Source organism: Misgurnus anguillicaudatus, chromosome 11 (assembly GCF_027580225.2).
Source record: "Misgurnus anguillicaudatus chromosome 11, ASM2758022v2, whole genome shotgun sequence".
NCBI lineage: Eukaryota > Metazoa > Chordata > Actinopteri > Cypriniformes > Cobitidae > Misgurnus > Misgurnus anguillicaudatus.
In genome coordinates, this window is record NC_073347.2 from 29,401,779 (window position 1) to 29,420,136 (window position 18,358).

The window sequence follows — 18,358 nt, forward strand, 5'->3', positions numbered from 1 at the left end:
CGAAAGCTGATCTTTTCCTTTTTTTGTGTTGTTGCTCTCGCGGTACTTTGATGCCATAGGCCGATATATCCGTGCAGCACTGCATGAAGTTAAACACGCCTTTATTCTTTACTGTGACTGGTACTCCCCATCCACTGCGCAATAGCGTCATCACATTAGTCCCGCCCATAGCAGCTAAGCGATCATAAAGCGCTTAAGCTCCGCCCACACGGGGGACACGTTAGACGTCATCCGAATGATTGGTGAAAGAGAGCGTCCTTTGACGGCACAAGTGTGATTGACAGGAGGTTATCGTCTTTTCATCCAATAGTAACTTAGCTTTCTGTTTTGTGGGCGTTATTTCCTGTACTGTTTTGCATGCAATTTTTTTCTTCTAAACTGCTTGTGTATGTTGGAAGACTGGAGACTCGGTGCGTATATTGTAATTTTATTCAATTGTACAGCTTTTATATGTTGCATTGAAATTAATCATATAAATGCGATGATGAAAAGCAGGTGTTTGGCATTTTGCTATCTCATATTTGACAGAAGTAAATCAGTGACTGCTAGCCTACGCTGCGGGATATTCTGCGTCTGCTGTTGTTTGACGATTCACGCAAATCTTAGTCCCTGTCCACACATAAAAGACAAAAATCAGCCATTTAACCGTATAATCGGAGTAATTCGCGTTAGCGTTGAGCATGAAGCTTTACGGAAATATTATTGTTCTTGCAGCATTTGTACACTTGCACTGTTTTACTTGACAGCAACTGTAAGCCAGTTGTACTGTATTACTCTAAAAATAAATTAATAATAATACTTTACACCCTGTTAAACACTCGTTTCAAACAATGAAAATATGTGCATGACTGGTCACGTGAGCAGTGTGAATTTTAAAATTCAAAAGTTCTCTTCTGTTTCTGAAGGAGCTAACGGATTTAACGGCTTTCCCTCATCCGGATGGACCGCTAACGTTAGAGAAATGATGTGGATTTCCAGTGCGCCCACTTAAAATGTAATTGGATTTTAGAGTTCCCGTCATCTGCTGTGGATGAACCGGAGCCGGTGGCGTTCAGCTGGACATGGCCAGCCCACACCTGGCTGATCTGTCCCAGGCCTGGGAGACGTATATGGACTGCCGGGCACAGGGAGCAGATCTACAGGTGAGACCCAGCAGCTTACAGACTTATAAACTTTCAGAAACTGACTCTTGTCTACGGGTTTTTCCAAAGGTTACTGTACTGACATATACGATAGATACAGCAGACAGAAGAGATCATATTGTGATCGTGAGTTTTGTGGATATAGCTTAAAAGCTGTAAATATCAAATAGACCATCCTAATGTGAAGGTGATAAGCCCAATGATAAAGGGTTCAAAGACCCAAAAATTATAATTCTGTCATTATTTACTCACCCTCATGTTGTTACAAACCTGTATATATTTCTTTGTTCTGATGAACAGAAAGGAAGATATTTTGAGAAATGTTTGTAACCAAATCGTTTGTGGACCCTATTTACTTTCATACTATTCTTTTTCCTACTTTGAAAGTCAATGGGGTCCATGAACGGTTTGGTTACAAACATTTATCAAAATATCTGCCTTCGTGTTTATCAGAACAAAGACATTTATATGGGTTTGTAACAACATGAATGTGAGCAAATGATGACAGAATTTTTATTTTTGGGTGAACTCTTCCTGCAGTCATCTGTGAATTAAAAACGTATCCCTGCTTTGATATACAGTAACCCTCCTTGATCATTTATTCTGTTTAAACACTTTATATCATTTAGTTAATGCATGTGGTGTGCCTGTAGCTCAGTTGGTAACGTCATAGCTTTGCTAGTTTTAAGCACAAAATATCATGGTTTTGCTTCCCAGGTATTACACACATAGAGATAAAATGTATAGATTGCATGCACTGAAAGTTTCTTTGGATAAAAGCATCTGCCAAATGCACAAATGTAGATGTAATACATATGTTTTGAAAGCAGATGGCTTGAAGCTTTTGACAATAGTTCACATGCGAGTGTATGCTGAAAACATAGTGTCACAACATTGGTTTGACTCACACTTCCTTCGTGAACTGTTTATGGTCTGCATTACAAATTGCTGTAAGGCTATTTTAAGTCTTATTCATTACAGAAAGGCAGTGGATTAGTGTGTGAAATTACGATACACACACTCACAAACTGGCACAAAGTTATAATCAGAGACCACTGAACCCCATTCACACATCACTTTGGTCCCTGAACATTTTTTGTAAAATGGGCAGAGAGGCTTTTGCGTAAACAAGATGCAGAAACAACGCGTGTGTCATCCCAACATGAAGTTATGGTTCAGGTCTTTAAAACGAGGGATTTACATGCAGATTAACATTCATGACGAGAAATGTCTGCAAACTGGACTGAAGCACATATCAGGGAGATCAAAAGCGCGCCACATGCTCATATGCCATCGCCATCGCAACAACAATTATATTCAGCTCTTTAAAATGGGTGTTTTCAATGCACATTAACATTCACGTGGAAAAATATCTGCAAACTGAACTGAAGCAGAGATCGTGGAGCTCGTCAAATTTCCACTCTGAAGCTGAGATCCTTCACAGCACCTTTATAATCTTATCATAAACAAAAATGCACTCGAGTGGTTTCTGGAGAAATAACAGATAATAAGCAAACTTGAGATGCTGTGGAGAAAAAACCTACCAAGTGCAAGACTTTAAACATGTCACAAGTCTTTACAGGATCTTTACCCATCTGTGTGAATGCACGCACGGATTCTGGAAAATCATTGGCAGTGTAAATAAACCAAAAATCAAACGATCCCGGACAAATCCTGGATGTATTTTCCGTGTCTTTTCCGTAATGTCTGTGTGAAAGGGGCTTTAGTTTAATGAGACAACCTGTTTGTAATGAGCTCATTTTGATTGGTTCACATTATAAAAGTGTCTTTTAGTTTAGAAGATTGTTATCCAACCATGCTGTACAATAGATCATTGGGTGAAGGAGGTTAACTCTTAGGTTAATGCATTTAGCACCAAAGAGACTAAACAGTTTTGTATTGAGGTTGACGTAGATATTAAAAAGAACCTGGTGTTAAAATATTTTTCCAAAAATTTAAATTCTTCATTGTTTACTTCTCATATAACCTCACGTTGTTTCAAAACTAAGAACTGCTTCTCTTTTTAAAGAACACTGTATAGCTTAGTGGTTGAGCATTTCTTTAGCATTGCATAAACATTCGAACCCAGGGACTTGCGTAGTTTATACAGAAAAATGTATACCTTGTAATGCACTGTAAGTTGCTTGCGTCTACAAGGCAAAATGAATAAATGAAAAAATAAATGAATGGAATAGCATACATCTAAAGAACATTTAACCATACATAAACCAAAGTTTATTTGAACTAGAAGTGAGTTACTCATAGGCAGACTATAATGGGTCTATAGTTAACATAGATGGTGAAATGACGGTTATTGCTTGCTGGGATATATTCATCTCTGTCATTAGTTTAATTTCATACATAAAATGAACATTTGCATCTCCCTGCAAGTTCCTAATGTCTTTGTTGTTCTGTAGATAACTGTAAAGTGTCTTTAAATGTGTTGCTGTGCGTCGACTCGTGTGTTTGTGGTTATGTTTGGTTAGGCTGCCTTCAGCTTTCTCACTTTCACCTGTATTATGGTTTCTGTCACATTTTTTCCAAGCAGTTGCAACGATGACACATTCAGGTTATATAACTCGTTTCTCACTTCATCTCTGCCTTTGATTTTAAATGTACAATTTTTGGCCATCAGGAAAGCTGTTGTTGCGCTGGAGCTGTTTCTCAGTGTTCAGTAAGGTTTTTTTGGATCTAGTTTTAGTGGTTCTTGTGGAAAGGATAAAAATGTTTAGGTTTATGTTGTGTTAGTGGAAAGTGTGTGAAAGTTAAAGAGAAGCCGTTAACTGGATGCTTTTTTCTAACCACACACTATTGCATGTCACTACAGTCTGGTGTTTCATTGGAAGAGACTTTCATCATGTCAGTGTTGCTTTAAATCTCTTGAGGAAGCTTAGCATGTGATGTTTTGAGATCTGATCTGATTTTAATATGGGCTGAATGTTAGTCTGTGGCACGATGCTAATCTCATCTCGCTGCTTCTATATGAATAGAAATGAGTTTATACACTAGACTCACAGGAGAAACTCTTTATTTTCCTTAAATTGTTTTCTGTGAAGATGTTGATTGATTTTGGGTAAGTGATTTAAGATGTTTGATTTTCGATTTGTATTGCTTAAATATCTTGCGACTAGGTGGTGTAGGGCTTCAAGATATATTGAAACCACTGAAATAAATGCATATAAAAGATTGCAACACACACAGCAGTGTTCTGCAATAACTGAATGATTTTAATAATTAAAATTATATATTGTCAAATATATTATTAATGTTGATATAATTGTTTTGACTTTTTATTGAAATTAATTTTACAAACTTAAAGTCCCCCTGTAGTTGATAATTTTATGACATAAAAAAATAGATCTTTGAGCATCATAATAACGTTTGTAAAAAACATTCTTCATGCTTTGAAACAACTCAAATGTAAATCTACACCCTTGCCTCATATAATACGCGGACCTATGAATATGTGAATTAGTTCCCACCTCTACTCTTTCACAACACCTCAGACTATATATACTTTATATGTGCAAACAGATGCTACATTTTGCCTGGTTTCAGACACAAAACTGCTAAATCCATTTTCACACAATGCATTAATGAAATGCACGCTTGCAGCAGTAATTTTTTTTACAGTCTAGAGCATTCACACTGTACGTCTGAGTGAGACTGTCTTTGAAAACTCAAATTTTATGACAAAAATACTTTTTTTTAATAAAAATAAAACAATACAGGGCTCGCAAAATCGCTAGCCCGATGTGCATTCCCGCCCTGCCCGTCGGGCTATCTTGACTTATAGGGAGGAAAAATATATTTAAATGCTTATGCATTCTCTCTCACAGCAAGCGGGGCAAAGGGCATGGCAATCAAAGGGGCGGGGCCTATGCGTCATGATGAAAATTAAAATATTTTTATTTAAAACACACAAATAAAACTTAATTTTGAAGAAACTATGACAAAATGGGAACACATACTAAATTATTAATGAATTAAATGTTTTACCTCTAACGGGAATGGCTGCGTGGTGAAGTTAAACTAAAGGGTTAATAAACACAAACTAAAGCAGATGTTGTAGAACGATGGCGAACGATGATAGATTATTTCCCACTATTAATCACATAACTACTGTAGCATGTAAATAATGCACATAAATAAAGTGAGCAAAAGCCCTCAACAATTATATCGAATCAACAGGCACGTGAAACCTAGCTAGCAGGTTGCTCAAACAACAAAATCACCAGCTAACTTACTTTAAAATTCTATCCTCCAGACATGACGGACCACATCTTATCTCATTTCGGCCGTGTGGTGCACGTGCCGGCTCGCGGGGTGAAGTGCGTCCGCGCTATTTTCCAAGATGTTTTATCAACTGCCTAGTTATCCTCCAGACAGTGACGGTCCGGACCACGTCTTTCTCATTTCGGCCGTGTGGCGCGCGTCCCCGTTGGTATTCTCCGAGATGCACTTGACGGCCTTTTGTGCAGCGATTTTTCTTTTTTTTGGACAACCTAGTTAAGGCGGTAGGGTTTCCAAGCTTAGGCGGGCCGCCTTAACTGAAATGTGCTGCGGGAAACCCTGATATATCACACATTTCTTTAATATCATGCAGCTCTAATATTTTATGTTTAGTAAACACAGCTATGTAGATAACTAAATGCAATGATTGACCAATTAAAATCAAGTATTCCAATGAGCTGGAAAAATGTCAGCTGTAACACACAGATCTTCTTCAGTATCATTGTACTATTCTGCCATATATATCCAGATTTGAAGTGATTTCGAAATTTTGAAACGCCTTTAATTTGTTTTATTACTATAATGATAGTGTGTTGCATCTTAATAAAATAACTGTTTGGTTAACTTGTGAGTGCAGTAGCTGAGTTTGCAGAGTTTTATTGAGAAGTCTCTGGTAGATTAATTGGGGTTTCCTGTAAAATCCATCAATCACAGTCATCAAATGACAATCAGGTTTTATTCAAGACTCAGTGTGTCCACAAGACTGTATTAGGAACATTAAACAATTGTGAAAAACGCTATATAAATTAGATTGAATTGATATGATTTAATGTCTCTGTCTTCAACCCATGCAAATGTCTTCACACAAAGGCATCTTTTACGCCATCCTCCTAACAATTGACGTTCACAAACGTTTCTCTTGAGTAATTTGTCAAACTGATGCAGAATGGTAACTCATGGGTTTGTGAATCTGAATGATTCATTTCAAGAAATGGTTCATGTGCATTGTTAGCTTTTGACCAAACCACACTCAACAGTATTTTTATTTCTGCATTATGTCAATGAGGACAGATTAGTAAAAGACAAAGATTCAATGGTATAGGGCTGACTGGAGATTATGACTCAGTATCCAGCTGTGGCTTACATGTGTTTAAGGGTGGAGCCTACAGACATGTATTTTGATGGCAGAGATGGTAAATGATGTGTTTGCTTTTCCATCAGATTGAAGGACATCTTCAATGTTTAATTTGCTATGTTAAAACGTCAATAAACTCATCTGTTTTTCTTGACTGCAAATGCTGTATATAAAAACTTGATTGAAGACGGTGTGTTTATCAGAAGCATAATGCTTTTTTTGCTTTCACTTAATATATCTCTAAATTTAACTAGCTTAGGTTACAATTGACCAATAGTTAGTCAGCATGTAAAGAGGGTCAATGTCTAAATGTATGACATTTGTTACTGGTTGTTCGAACTGAACGTTGCATTTTGTGTTTTTGTAAATGCTGGTTTGACCCTCTTGTTTGTTTCTGTAATGCATGTTTTGTGGTGTGTGCTGGTTAATAGACTTCGTGCTGTGAATAATTCATCTGTCTGGTGAGTCACGTTTCCATCGCTGCCACACCGCCGGTGCAGTGATGTGATAGATGGCCCACTTTTCAACCTCTTCCTGTACAGCAAATGTACAGTTTCTTACCCAAAGCGGCACTTATTTCTGCAGTTTTATTAGCCGTGTAACTTGTTTCTTACATTTTTTAAAAGTCAAAGTGTGACTTTTTCTTTGTTAATATATTTATGCAATAACAATGTTTAGAAACATTAGCAGGAAGTTCAGGTTTAAATGTAAAACATGCTTTTTACTTACTTCATGTTTTGTGACTCAGTCATACCGCGGTATAAGCGGTGTTCCAAAATCGTTACTGCTTGACATTTTGCTACCATGGTGGTTTATACCGTTATACTGCTCGCCCTTAAAAGTCATCTCACATTCAAGCGTGTCCTTTTTACATGTGTGTAACATGAGTGTCACTTCTGTAGTTCTCCATTCTGGTTTCTGGAGAAATTCAAAGTTTTCTCATGAAGCTCACTACATCAGATCAGTCACCAGAAAAAGCTACATCATACAACAGGCAATTTTTTTAATAAATTAAGAAGCAAGTGAATTCCACACATACCATCGATGTGAGGTGTTTTAACCCAGAATATTTTTTAATATGACACAGCACTAATCTAATCCTTAACATCAAGACGGGTGCAGTGTTGAGTTCGTGTCCTCAACACTTGAAACAGAAACAAGAACCTCTTTTTATTTTTTGTAATATCCTAATTAACTTCTGCAAATGCACTCAGATTACTCCGTTAACAACACCAACACTCGCATACAGTATGTGACTTCCTGTGTTGTGAGCTGTCCGTCTGAGAGATAGAAACGGGTGACAGCTTGCCCAAGGACCAAAACATATGATCCGCAGCATGCAACATGCAAAACTCAACCCCAGAGCAAATGTGCAAGTCATTTTTATTTTTAGATTGAAGATTTTTATTATTGCCTGTTTGAAAATCAAGCTTAGTAAAGGCACAGACATTCAGATTATGGTGCCAAAAGTGCATTTCAAGATTACTGTTAGAATTTGTTTAAGAGTTGTTATGTTTTGGTTGATGCAAGATACAGTACAGTACAGACTTTTGTCTATGCTAATGTACTGCACATTGTAAGACATACAGTGCAGTTCAATGTCATTAGATTCTGAATGAATGACTCTTATTAGCTACTTATTTTAGTTGATAAAGCATTGTCAGTCTTCTGACTTCTGTTATATTATTAATTCTTTCTTTCTGTATTACTGTATTTTTGTTCTTCTGATCATTCATATCCTCTGTTCATCTCATCATTCCACCTGTCATTTCTTTCTCTTCTGTATCCCATGTTTCCAGCCCCTTGCTGTTGCTGTCAGTTGATCCTGTGACTGCTTTCTTCTGCTCTGATTCTCATTAGATAGTCAGTCCATGTTTCTCTGGTGAGTCTCTGAAGACTGCAAGAGTTTATGACCCTAAATAACCCTGCATTCAAACCTTTGATACTGCCACTAAAACAGTGTACAGATACAACAGAAAGTTAACTTTCAGTTTGTGAGCTATGTTTCATCTTCGGTCAGTTTAGCTCTGTGTTAAGAAACCTTTTCATATTGCATAAGTTCTTTTTAATTATAATATCTAAATAACTTTAATAATAATAATAATATATTTTATTTTGCATTATATTGTAGAGCTGTAGAGAATGGCTAAGACTTACATTAAAGGATTTAAGTGCACAGATGGTCACTGACATCTTTACTTATAACAAATATACTTGAAGGGCGACTTAGTTGTTCTCTGACACATTTCAGAATACCTTTCAATGTATTTATTCGAGGTCATCTAACCAAAGATTTCCTGTGTGCTTTATGTGGCGATGATGTTTGTGTGTTTCACATTTTCATTTATAATGCTTTCCTAAAATATAGCTAATGACTCATAAAAGTAAACTTGTATGTAACAGTTTTCATTATGACATTATTTTCATGACTTTTAAAAACCTTTTACTCCTCAAATTATCATTATCAAATTGCAGGGGCATGTTCTCATTGTTCTGAATACCCCCATTGCTAAAAATTTGAAAAATAATTTTATTACTGCTACAAATACTAATGTTATATCTTAAAGGAAAACACCACCGTTATTCAATATTTTACTATGTTATTACCTCAACTTAGATGAATTAATACTTACATTTTTTCAATGTGTGCCCTTTTAATTTTTGTACTGCGCTTCTTGAATGTGTTAGCATTTAGCCTAGCCCCATTCATTCCTATGGCTCCAAACAAACGTTTTATTTTGTGCCACCATACTTACTCGTGTAACTACTCATGTCTTTAAGTAGGGAAAACATGGAAGTGTTTGGTAGCTTCTAAATTCATCCCTGTGTGGGGCCAAAGGAATGAATGGTGCTAGGCTAATTGCTAACACATTCACAAGGTGCTGTACAAAGATTAAAAGTGCACACATTGATAAAAGATAGGTATGTATTAATGGCAGGATAGGCAGGAATTATCTAAAAAAAATTTACAAATTTGTTTAAACTGTCTTTATATACCAATACATAATTAAAATGTAAGTATAAAACTCGAGTGTCTGTAGACCTCTCACGGCTGTTTTAAACACAGCTAATTATTTCCATTCGGGACGAAACAAATGATTGGCTTGCGCAACTATCACTCTCTCTCGCGACCATGGCACCACCCCTGTTGCTACGGGATCTGCCCAGACATGCGCACACCCGATTGATTTGAACGTGCAGGAGGCACTCTAGGAAGAGCAAAAGTACGGCAGAGAAAGAGCATTCTGAACTCACAGTACCTGCATATCCAGTCAGCGAAGGCAAACGAGGCAAAAAAAGGAATAAACGAAGAAATCAAGCGAGAGTAAATATCGCGTGGCTTTTCCTCGATTCGACTATGCGGTAGCGGTATTGTCTCCGGAGTGTAGTCCTCATCAGAGTCAACAATGCTTTCATCACAGAAACTCTTACATGCAAAACACAGTATATTTTATGAATCTTCCACGAAATTCACCTTCATCACAGTGTAACTGATGGTAATAAAAAACTTGTATCAACGCAATCTGTTTTTAGCTTTGTCTTATAAATATAACTAGCTCATTTGTTACCGAATCAAACAAAATATATTTGAAACTTTACCGTTATCGATATGCTAACTTAATAGTGAGTACTAAAAGCCATCCTATTTGTTTATATTCATAGCGATAAAGTTAGGTGTATTATTACATGTGATTGTGACATGATGTTACTATATGCACCGCGCTCCTTCCTCTCCGCTCGTATGAGGTAAATGCTTCTCCCAGCAGAGCCGGTCAGCGTCGCACGTTTATGTGTTTTGGGGGCGTGGCTTTAGAAGAAACCCAGAAGGGAGGGTGTGGAGTGAATGGAAAAATGAGCTGTGTTTAAAACAGTCGTGAGAGGTCTACAGACACTCGATTTTTATACTCTCTTTTTCAGAGTACTTACATTTTACTTATGTATTGGTAAACAAATTTGTAAAAAAGGTTTTTAGATAATTCCTACCTATCCTGCCTTTAATTTGTCTAAGTTGAGGTAAGAACATAGTAAAATATTGAAAAACGATAGTGTTTTCCTTTAAAGTACCTAAAACCTAAAATTTAGTTGTGATAAACCCTCTGTTTGCAAATTACTGTTTGAGTTTGTCTTATAAAGAGATATAATTGTGCCCTGTTTTTTGTGCCACTGTCCATTAGTCCACTATTATGTGTTATAACAGATTTAATGACTCTCAATCTCTGTGATGTATTACACACATTCAGTCGCATGGATTATTGTAATAAACTGATTCTGTTCCTGCAACATCTGTGAGCATGACACCTGAGGTGGCTGCTGGCTGTATGTACTTGTTATTTCTTAAAGAGATTAGTTGTATTAAAATGATATAAGCATTAACAATATCATTTATTTTTTTATAATATTTTACTATTTTTAATCCTTTAAAGGTTTGCGTACATGCAATTTGGGTTGTCAATCTTGCTTGCCAATGATGTTCAAAAAACTGTTTGTTTTTAAGGATTTGACACACTGTCTGCATCCCAATTTCTCATTTACATGTACTATGCACAAAATCTACTTTTGATAGTGAAGGAAGATGACATTTCAAGCAGTCATGTATAGGCTGTATCCAGCAGTTGTAATACTGTACAGTTTCAAGGGTCTACTTTGTTGCTCATGTGAGTGAAGGTCTTTCAGTATAATGTGTTTATTCTGTGTCTGTTCCAGTAAATACAGGCTAACAGGACAAACAGTGAAGTGCTGGGACATTTTGAGTGCTCACTGCTCGAGTGAATGTGCTGCAGGGAATGACTAAATCAATGACTTTTATAGATAAAAACTAATGGATTAGGGAGATAATGTCTGCTGATCTCATTATTATACCTTAAAGGCAGGGTCCATGATCTTTGAAAGGCACTGTTGACATTTGATTTCACCTAAACAAACGCGCCCCACCCCAATAGAAATTGGACTTTCTTTTGATAGATCGCCCCACACATACGCAACGATGTTGGTTAGTAGACACGCCCCTTACTGCTGATTGGCCACAAGTGTGTTTTGGTAGTTGGCCCGACTCCCTTTTCCAAAGCGTTTTTCAGAAATCGTGCACTCCGCCTTTAAAAAGGAAAGCTTCTTTTTTTTTAGGTAATCTCTTTTTTTCTGTGTTTCAGGTGATTCTTCAGTGCTTAGAGAGTTTTCTGTGTCTGTTCCACTGTGTGAGACACATCAGTGACCTGAGAGGAAAAGATGCACTGAAGTTCTGGTAAGCGCTTCTTTTTTCAAACCGGATCCACTGATTGAATATGTGGTTAACACAGCATCATGTATATATTATATATATCCACAAAGGAATTTTATTGAAATGTTTAAGGTCCCTGCGAACAGAAAGTCGCGATCGACTTTACTTCAGTGTTGTGATGTATTTTCAAATTAACCTCATTAAAGAATGTTCGCCACAAGGGGGCGGAAGTACAATTTCATATTTTGATTGAAGTTTATGAGGGGACATTAATAAAAAAATGACTTGCACACATAAATTGTTTATAATAAACAATGCAATATTACATAAAAAAAATTGGAAATTGGACTTGTGTATTACAATATCTACTCTAAATATAAATGTTTACTCACTGGATCTACTTCAGGTATTAAAGGAAAACACCACTTTTTTTTCAATATTTTACTAATGTTCTTAGTTCAACTTAGACAAATTAATACATCCCTATCTTTTTTCAATGCATGCACTTTTAATCTTTGTACAGTGCCTCGTGAATGCACTAGCATTTAGCCTAGCCCTATTCATTCCTTAGGATCCAAACAGAGATGAATTTAGAAACCACCAAACACTTCCATGTTTTCCCTATTTAAAGACTGTGACGTGAGTAGTTACACGAGTAAGTATGGTGGCACAAAATAAAACTGTTTTTTGGAGCCATAGGAATGAATGGGGCTAGGCTAAATGCTAACACATTCAAGAAGCGCTGTACAATGATTAAAATTGCATGCATTGAATAAAGATAGGTATGTATTAATTAATCTAAGTTGAGGTAAGATCATAGTAAAAAATTTTAAAAACGGTGGTGTTTTCCTTTAAGACTTATTCATCACTATTTTTTACTATTAGGAATTTCTTTTTCACTTTAGTCAGTTAAATCTTTTGTATAGATGAACTCAAAATCATATCATCCAGCTGCAGGAGCTTATGTTCATTAGCATTGTGCTGGGGGACCTGATTGAAGCCAGCGATTAGAAGACTTTCTTTGTCTGGCCAAGTGGCTACATGCCATGCACTCAATTAAGTGTGTTTTCTCAGCACTTAATCTTCATCTTATGATCATGTGCACTTCTAGCCAAGACACATGAACCAAACTAAGACATGAGCTATCTGATGTGAGCACTTATAGCGCGTGATCATTCTTTATGAAACTTTTTGACCCCCATCGAAACCCTTATCTAATTTAAAGAGGAGATAACTTTATGAACAGCTGGATGAAGGTTCTTTATGAAACTCCTTATCTGATTTAAGGGCAGATAACTTTATGAACAGCTGGACGCAGGTTCAGATACGCACATACACAGGCTGCATTCGAAAATCGCATACTGTGACAGAAAGTACTGAATTAGATAAAGTACCTACTCATCGACCGTTAAAACAGTAGGTACTACTATATAGTATGAATATGGATATTATAAATGAATTCGGATGTACTACGTCCACGTTGTTGATACATCATGTGCAAAAAATGGAAATTGCTGAACAACACGGAATGTCACGGAATTTGGCAAATTTTGTATTTAGCCATTTTTAAAACCCATTATAACTCTTTATAAAATAAAACGACAGAAATGTGCACAAACATCTTCCTTTTGTGTAATGTTGGATTTAAAAAAAGATACGTCTGTTTCTCGTCATGCATTGTAAACAATGACAAGCACTACCTCAGAGCAAGCAGGTTTCGTCAAAACCTGGAACACAGCAGAGCAGACTATAGGTAGAGTATACTTTGTTCCATTGACCATTGAAACCAGAATCCAGAAAAATAAAAACGGAAAACATGGAATTTGAGAATAAATAAAACGGAATTTGGAAAAAAATAAAACTAATTCCATAGTGCCCTACTTAAGTAAAGGGTCCATTGAATGAACACTTCCGGAACTTGCCGAAGTAGTAGGTCATCCCGGTACTTTTCGCCTCCTGTTTTTGTAATTACTTTTTAGCATTGCGCTAAAAATAACCAAATAGTTTGGATATTTTTCCTATATAAAACTTGACTCTTCTGTAGTTACATGATTATTACGCCAGAATGAGAGTATAGTCTTAGCCATATCTGCCTAGAAAGTTGCAATTTTAATTTTCTGTTGGTCTTAGTACACAGTGTAACTACAGAAGAGTCCCATTTAAATTGGAAAAATATCCAAACTCTTCAGTTATTTTTTAGCATGATGCTAATGGTCTAATCAGATTCAATGGATTGTGCTAAGCTATGCTGAAAGTGGTAGCGCCAGACCCGGAGATCAGCTGAATGGATTCCAAAACTGTAAAAATCAAATGTTTAACTCTAGGGGAGCTGGAAAATGAGTATATTTTCAAAAAAGTGGAATGTCCCTTTAAACGCAGCCCAAATAAAGTTTTTCAGCATTAGGAAAAAAGTAGTTGCAGGAAAAGAGTTGAGAAGAGAATGTTGTTGTTATTATGTTAATGCTTTTGAGAGTTGAAAGTTTTTTTTGGCAATCAGTCACTTTGCTTTGGCATGATCAGACTTATGTCAGATTTATATTGTAACCCCGTCACCCCAAGGCTTGACCTGAAGTTTGCTTCCCAGCCAGCCGCTGCCGGACCATGTGACATCACATGCTTTCATGTGATGCACTGATCAACTCTAAATCTGGACAGCTTTCATTTGAAATTCCTTTTAAATGGAATTTACCGCACAGGACAGAAAATGCAGTTATTATTGGCGTGTGGAGCAATGCTTAGCGGAGACTACAGTATCTACTGTAAGCTGGACATACAGTAGTTTATGATTAAAACTCTTTATTAGCGGACTATGCTGATGATTTTGAGTTCCTCATTGAGCTCGCTGTAGGAGGTCCACTTGAATACTGTGAGTGTTTCTTTGATTCATTTTGAGAATGAAGAGGTGTGTCTTTATAATGCAGGGTCGGTGTGTGTTAATAGTGAAAAATAACACTTAGCATCATTGTCACAATCACAAATAGGTCATATGTATCTGTTTAGTGAAGTTTGATGACATTTCAAACTGTTTTGCTACAATCAAACAGTTTTGCTATTATTTTATTAATCCCAAAAGCAATGCACTATTTTATTTGCAACTATTTCTGGACCTATTGATGGTAAAGGATTTGAAAGTCTTAAGCTTGGTGTGACACTTTTTTCTACCTGAATTTTGTATGGTAAAGTGAGACTGAAATGCAGTCAAGAGGTTGAGGATGGAATAACTGCTCAATGTGATACTGTACGCCTGGCTTAAGATCTAATGTATTATGTGTGTGTGTAGCCTTAACCTGTTGTATAACATTAGTTTGGTTAACAAGTTTATAGTCTGATTCTGTTTTATTAATCTATTCACACAGATTTTTGATTAACTGCATTATTAAAATGATTGCACTGATGAAGTCAAAAGGTTGTAATCGGTAAATGCAAAGCTTTTCTTAGGGGTGGGAGTTCTCGATCATCCATCCATCTCTCTGTATGTGCGTGTGTGTACCTGGTAATCCCTACCGTATACATATCTATGATCCCTCCATACAGTGTACAATCTCCCCATTAAGATTGTAGCCTAATATTAGAAATTGTCAGACCTTATAGGGACATCTTTGGTAACCATAAGCAAAACAAGCTTATAATTCAGATTAAATTATGTTTATTTAAAAATGTAAAAATGCCTTTTTGTGATGGTTAGGGGAAGGGAACCTGAAAACGATCGTGTGTGAATGTGTAGATTACTATTTCACCCATATTAGTCTGTGCCACGTACTTGGATGTGTGGTTAGGAATATCACAGCTTTTAAAGCCATCTCATGTTTCACTTTAAGATTACTGTTTGTAGAAAAATTGAGATTTTTTTTTTAATTTCGTATTTTTATGTTTTCAGCTCGGACATGAGTGGGGCCAGTAACACCCTGGCACGGGAGTTCCTCACGGATGTGCATCAGTTGTGCAGTGCAGTGGCCCAGCGGGCGGAGGATGAAGAGGAGAGTCACATGGTGGCCCTGGGGGAGTACCTGGTGCGTGGACGTGGCTTCCTGCTCCTCAGCACCTTGGACTATGTTATTGATCAGGTCAGCCTAAAGCTTCATAAGATATTATAAGACAACACACAAGGACATGGTTATATCAATAGCAAACCTTAGCTGTTTGTCTAGTTGTTGTTGTTTAATTTAATTGATAGTTTTTTTTACGTCATTGAACGTCAGGATGGACTGTTCAATGAGGTTTGAAATGCCTTTGCTTTTCAGGTTTTTCAGATTAATCTTACAGTACTTTACTTTTCAGGTACAAAAATTGAATTAATAGCAATTAGGGCTGTCACAATTATTAAATAATAGTCTCATCGCGATTGTTCGACTTCATCGCGATGATTTCAGATCACCGCAATGATTGCACATCTATCAAAAAAAACACAAGGGGGAGCTGCAGTGCCTGTATAAACGAGACTGTGTGAGATGGTGCTCCTTAACTGACGGTATAATGCGATACATTGCAACGCCATTCAGTACAGTGGAAAAACAGCATTTAAATAAATGCTGCAAAACTTTGATAAGTAGTATGAATTGCCAGGTAAAACATACATTTCCAAAATGGCAATTCCAAATTTAGGGAAGTAAAGGATGCTACTCTTAAGGATCTGTATTTTTTTGTAGCCACTAGAGACATGTGGTCCAGTACTAATATGACCTTAGTAGGATTGGTTACTATTTAAGGCCTGTTCTGCTATAGTCAGTTTATTTTGATTTGCATTTTTATTTTCAGTTATTTTTCAGACACTTAGTTTTTATTTCCTATGAAGAATTTTCAGTTTTTAAAATATATATTAATTAAATAATTACTTTTAAATATGTGTTATGTGTATTAATATTTACTGTCGGGTAAACCTTGCAAAAGGTTTAATTTAAATAATTCCAACAATGTGTGAAAATTATTTCATGAACAAACAAAAAATATGAGAATTAAATGTCAAAGCAATAAAACAGACAATTAATCGTCATAATGTATTAAATAGGGCTGGGGAAAAATATATATATATTCTCATATAATGTAATATAATCTATATTCATTTAATTGAATCAAGAATGTAGTATAAAAAATATCTGAATTGAAAATTGAACCGAGATCCAAAATCGAATCGATTTGATAGCTTGTGAATCGAAATCGAATTGATTTGATAGCTTGTGAAGCCAAATCGAATTGATCTGGAACATTTGAATCGATACCCAGCCCTGGTATCTTTACTGTATAAATTAAATATAGATGAATCCTTATTAAAAAAGTGAATGAGTGAAGAACCGTGATTGATTTTTCATTGAATTTGATCTACACTATGCAAGATTTATTTGGAAGCCTTGAGATGCAGCTTTTCATGCATGCCATGCTTTTTAAACAGCATGTGAGTCATCTGTTTTTCGGTCTTCTTAGATTAAATATTTAAATTGCTATGGCCTCAAAACGCCTTGCTCCTGTATAGCTAAGTGGTAGAGCATTGCGTTAGCAGCGCAAAAGATCAGGGATCGAACCCAGGGAACACAACTACTGATAAAAATGTAGTGCACTGGAAGAAAGCATGTGCCAAATGCATAATTGTAAATGTACAATGTTATAATGTAAGTGTTTTTTCTTTGAACCTCCTCTCTCCCTCATTCTCTGTGTCTTTGAAGTGAGAGATGTAACATATCATGTCTGGAGTGGCTCTTACTCACGAGACACAGGGACCTTTTCTCAGAACTCTCCTCTCTCTCAACACAACATCAATCGCTCGTATGTTTGCATAGTTGCAGGTCAATATGGCTCCTTGACCACTTCGCTAATTGCCCTATTAGAATGTTTATTTGTGGTCACATGGCATAGTGGCGGGCAGCCTCCTGTATTTGCTTTTAATTCACACTTGTCAGAGTGCTTTCTCTCCTCTGTGTGAAGAATGCTCTGTCGTTCAGGGTGGAGTTAGTATTTAAGGGTACCTCACACTCTTCTTTGACTTGCGCCTTTAAAAAGAGTATTGTGAGATTCACTACAGTTGTTAGTGCCAGTTGGTGTCTGTCTACTATTTGCACAGCTCTGAAACTTCCTTAAACAAAAGAGAGAAAAGTCCATAGAGACTTCCGTAGAGAGAGTAATCCGTTTCTGAGTGGTCATCAATACTAGAAGACTATCGTTGATTGGATTGGCGGAGGAGCTCAATTTTAATCCTGAATTAACTTCTCGATCTTAAACCTTTATCACTTAGGAGCTGACCTGTCGAGAAGAGCTGCTTACACTCTTGTTATCTCTGCTACCTCTGGTCTGGAAAATCCCTGTTCAGGAGGAGAAAGCTCCAGGTAAGTCAAAACTCTGCTAATCTTTTTGCTAAAGGGCTTGATCCCAAATCCACAGACAAATTTTGACTCCTTCGGTTGCATCTTTTTACAAGCTGAATTTTAAGTATGCATTTGGCTGTAACCCATAATCTTGAACCTTACATTAAATACTTTTGTGCTAATATTAAATTACACCTTGATGTTTATTATATGTTTTATAAAGCATCTGTTTGCTGTGATTTCGATCTTGCAAAGACTCTTTTAATGATAATTAGTTGACTGCATGCACAAGAAGTGAAACCCTTGAGATGTCTTAAATTATGAAAGAGTGTGGTTGCTA

The 18,358-nt window shown here is 36.5% G+C and overlaps 1 protein-coding gene across 5 annotated transcripts in view; it reads left to right on the plus strand.

Moving 5' to 3' along the window:
- The first annotated feature begins 260 nt into the window (after positions 1 to 260).
- Positions 261 to 18,358, plus strand: part of lyst (lysosomal trafficking regulator) — a 64,676-nt gene continuing 46,578 nt past the window's right edge. For 2 of the 5 annotated variants that reach the window (XM_073873503.1, XM_073873505.1), the window contains exons 1-5: positions 261 to 410; positions 906 to 1,142; positions 11,658 to 11,749; positions 15,603 to 15,789; positions 17,949 to 18,039. In XM_073873503.1, the coding sequence (XP_073729604.1) occupies positions 1,062 to 1,142; positions 11,658 to 11,749; positions 15,603 to 15,789; positions 17,949 to 18,039 (451 nt within the window). In that variant the 5' untranslated portion in view covers positions 261 to 410; positions 906 to 1,061. Of the gene's footprint in view, positions 411 to 905; positions 1,143 to 4,089; positions 4,216 to 8,309; positions 8,393 to 11,657; positions 11,750 to 15,602; positions 15,790 to 17,948; positions 18,040 to 18,358 lie in introns of those variants that run through there. The other 3 variants (XM_073873506.1, XM_073873504.1, XM_073873507.1) reach the window with 3 other exon arrangements.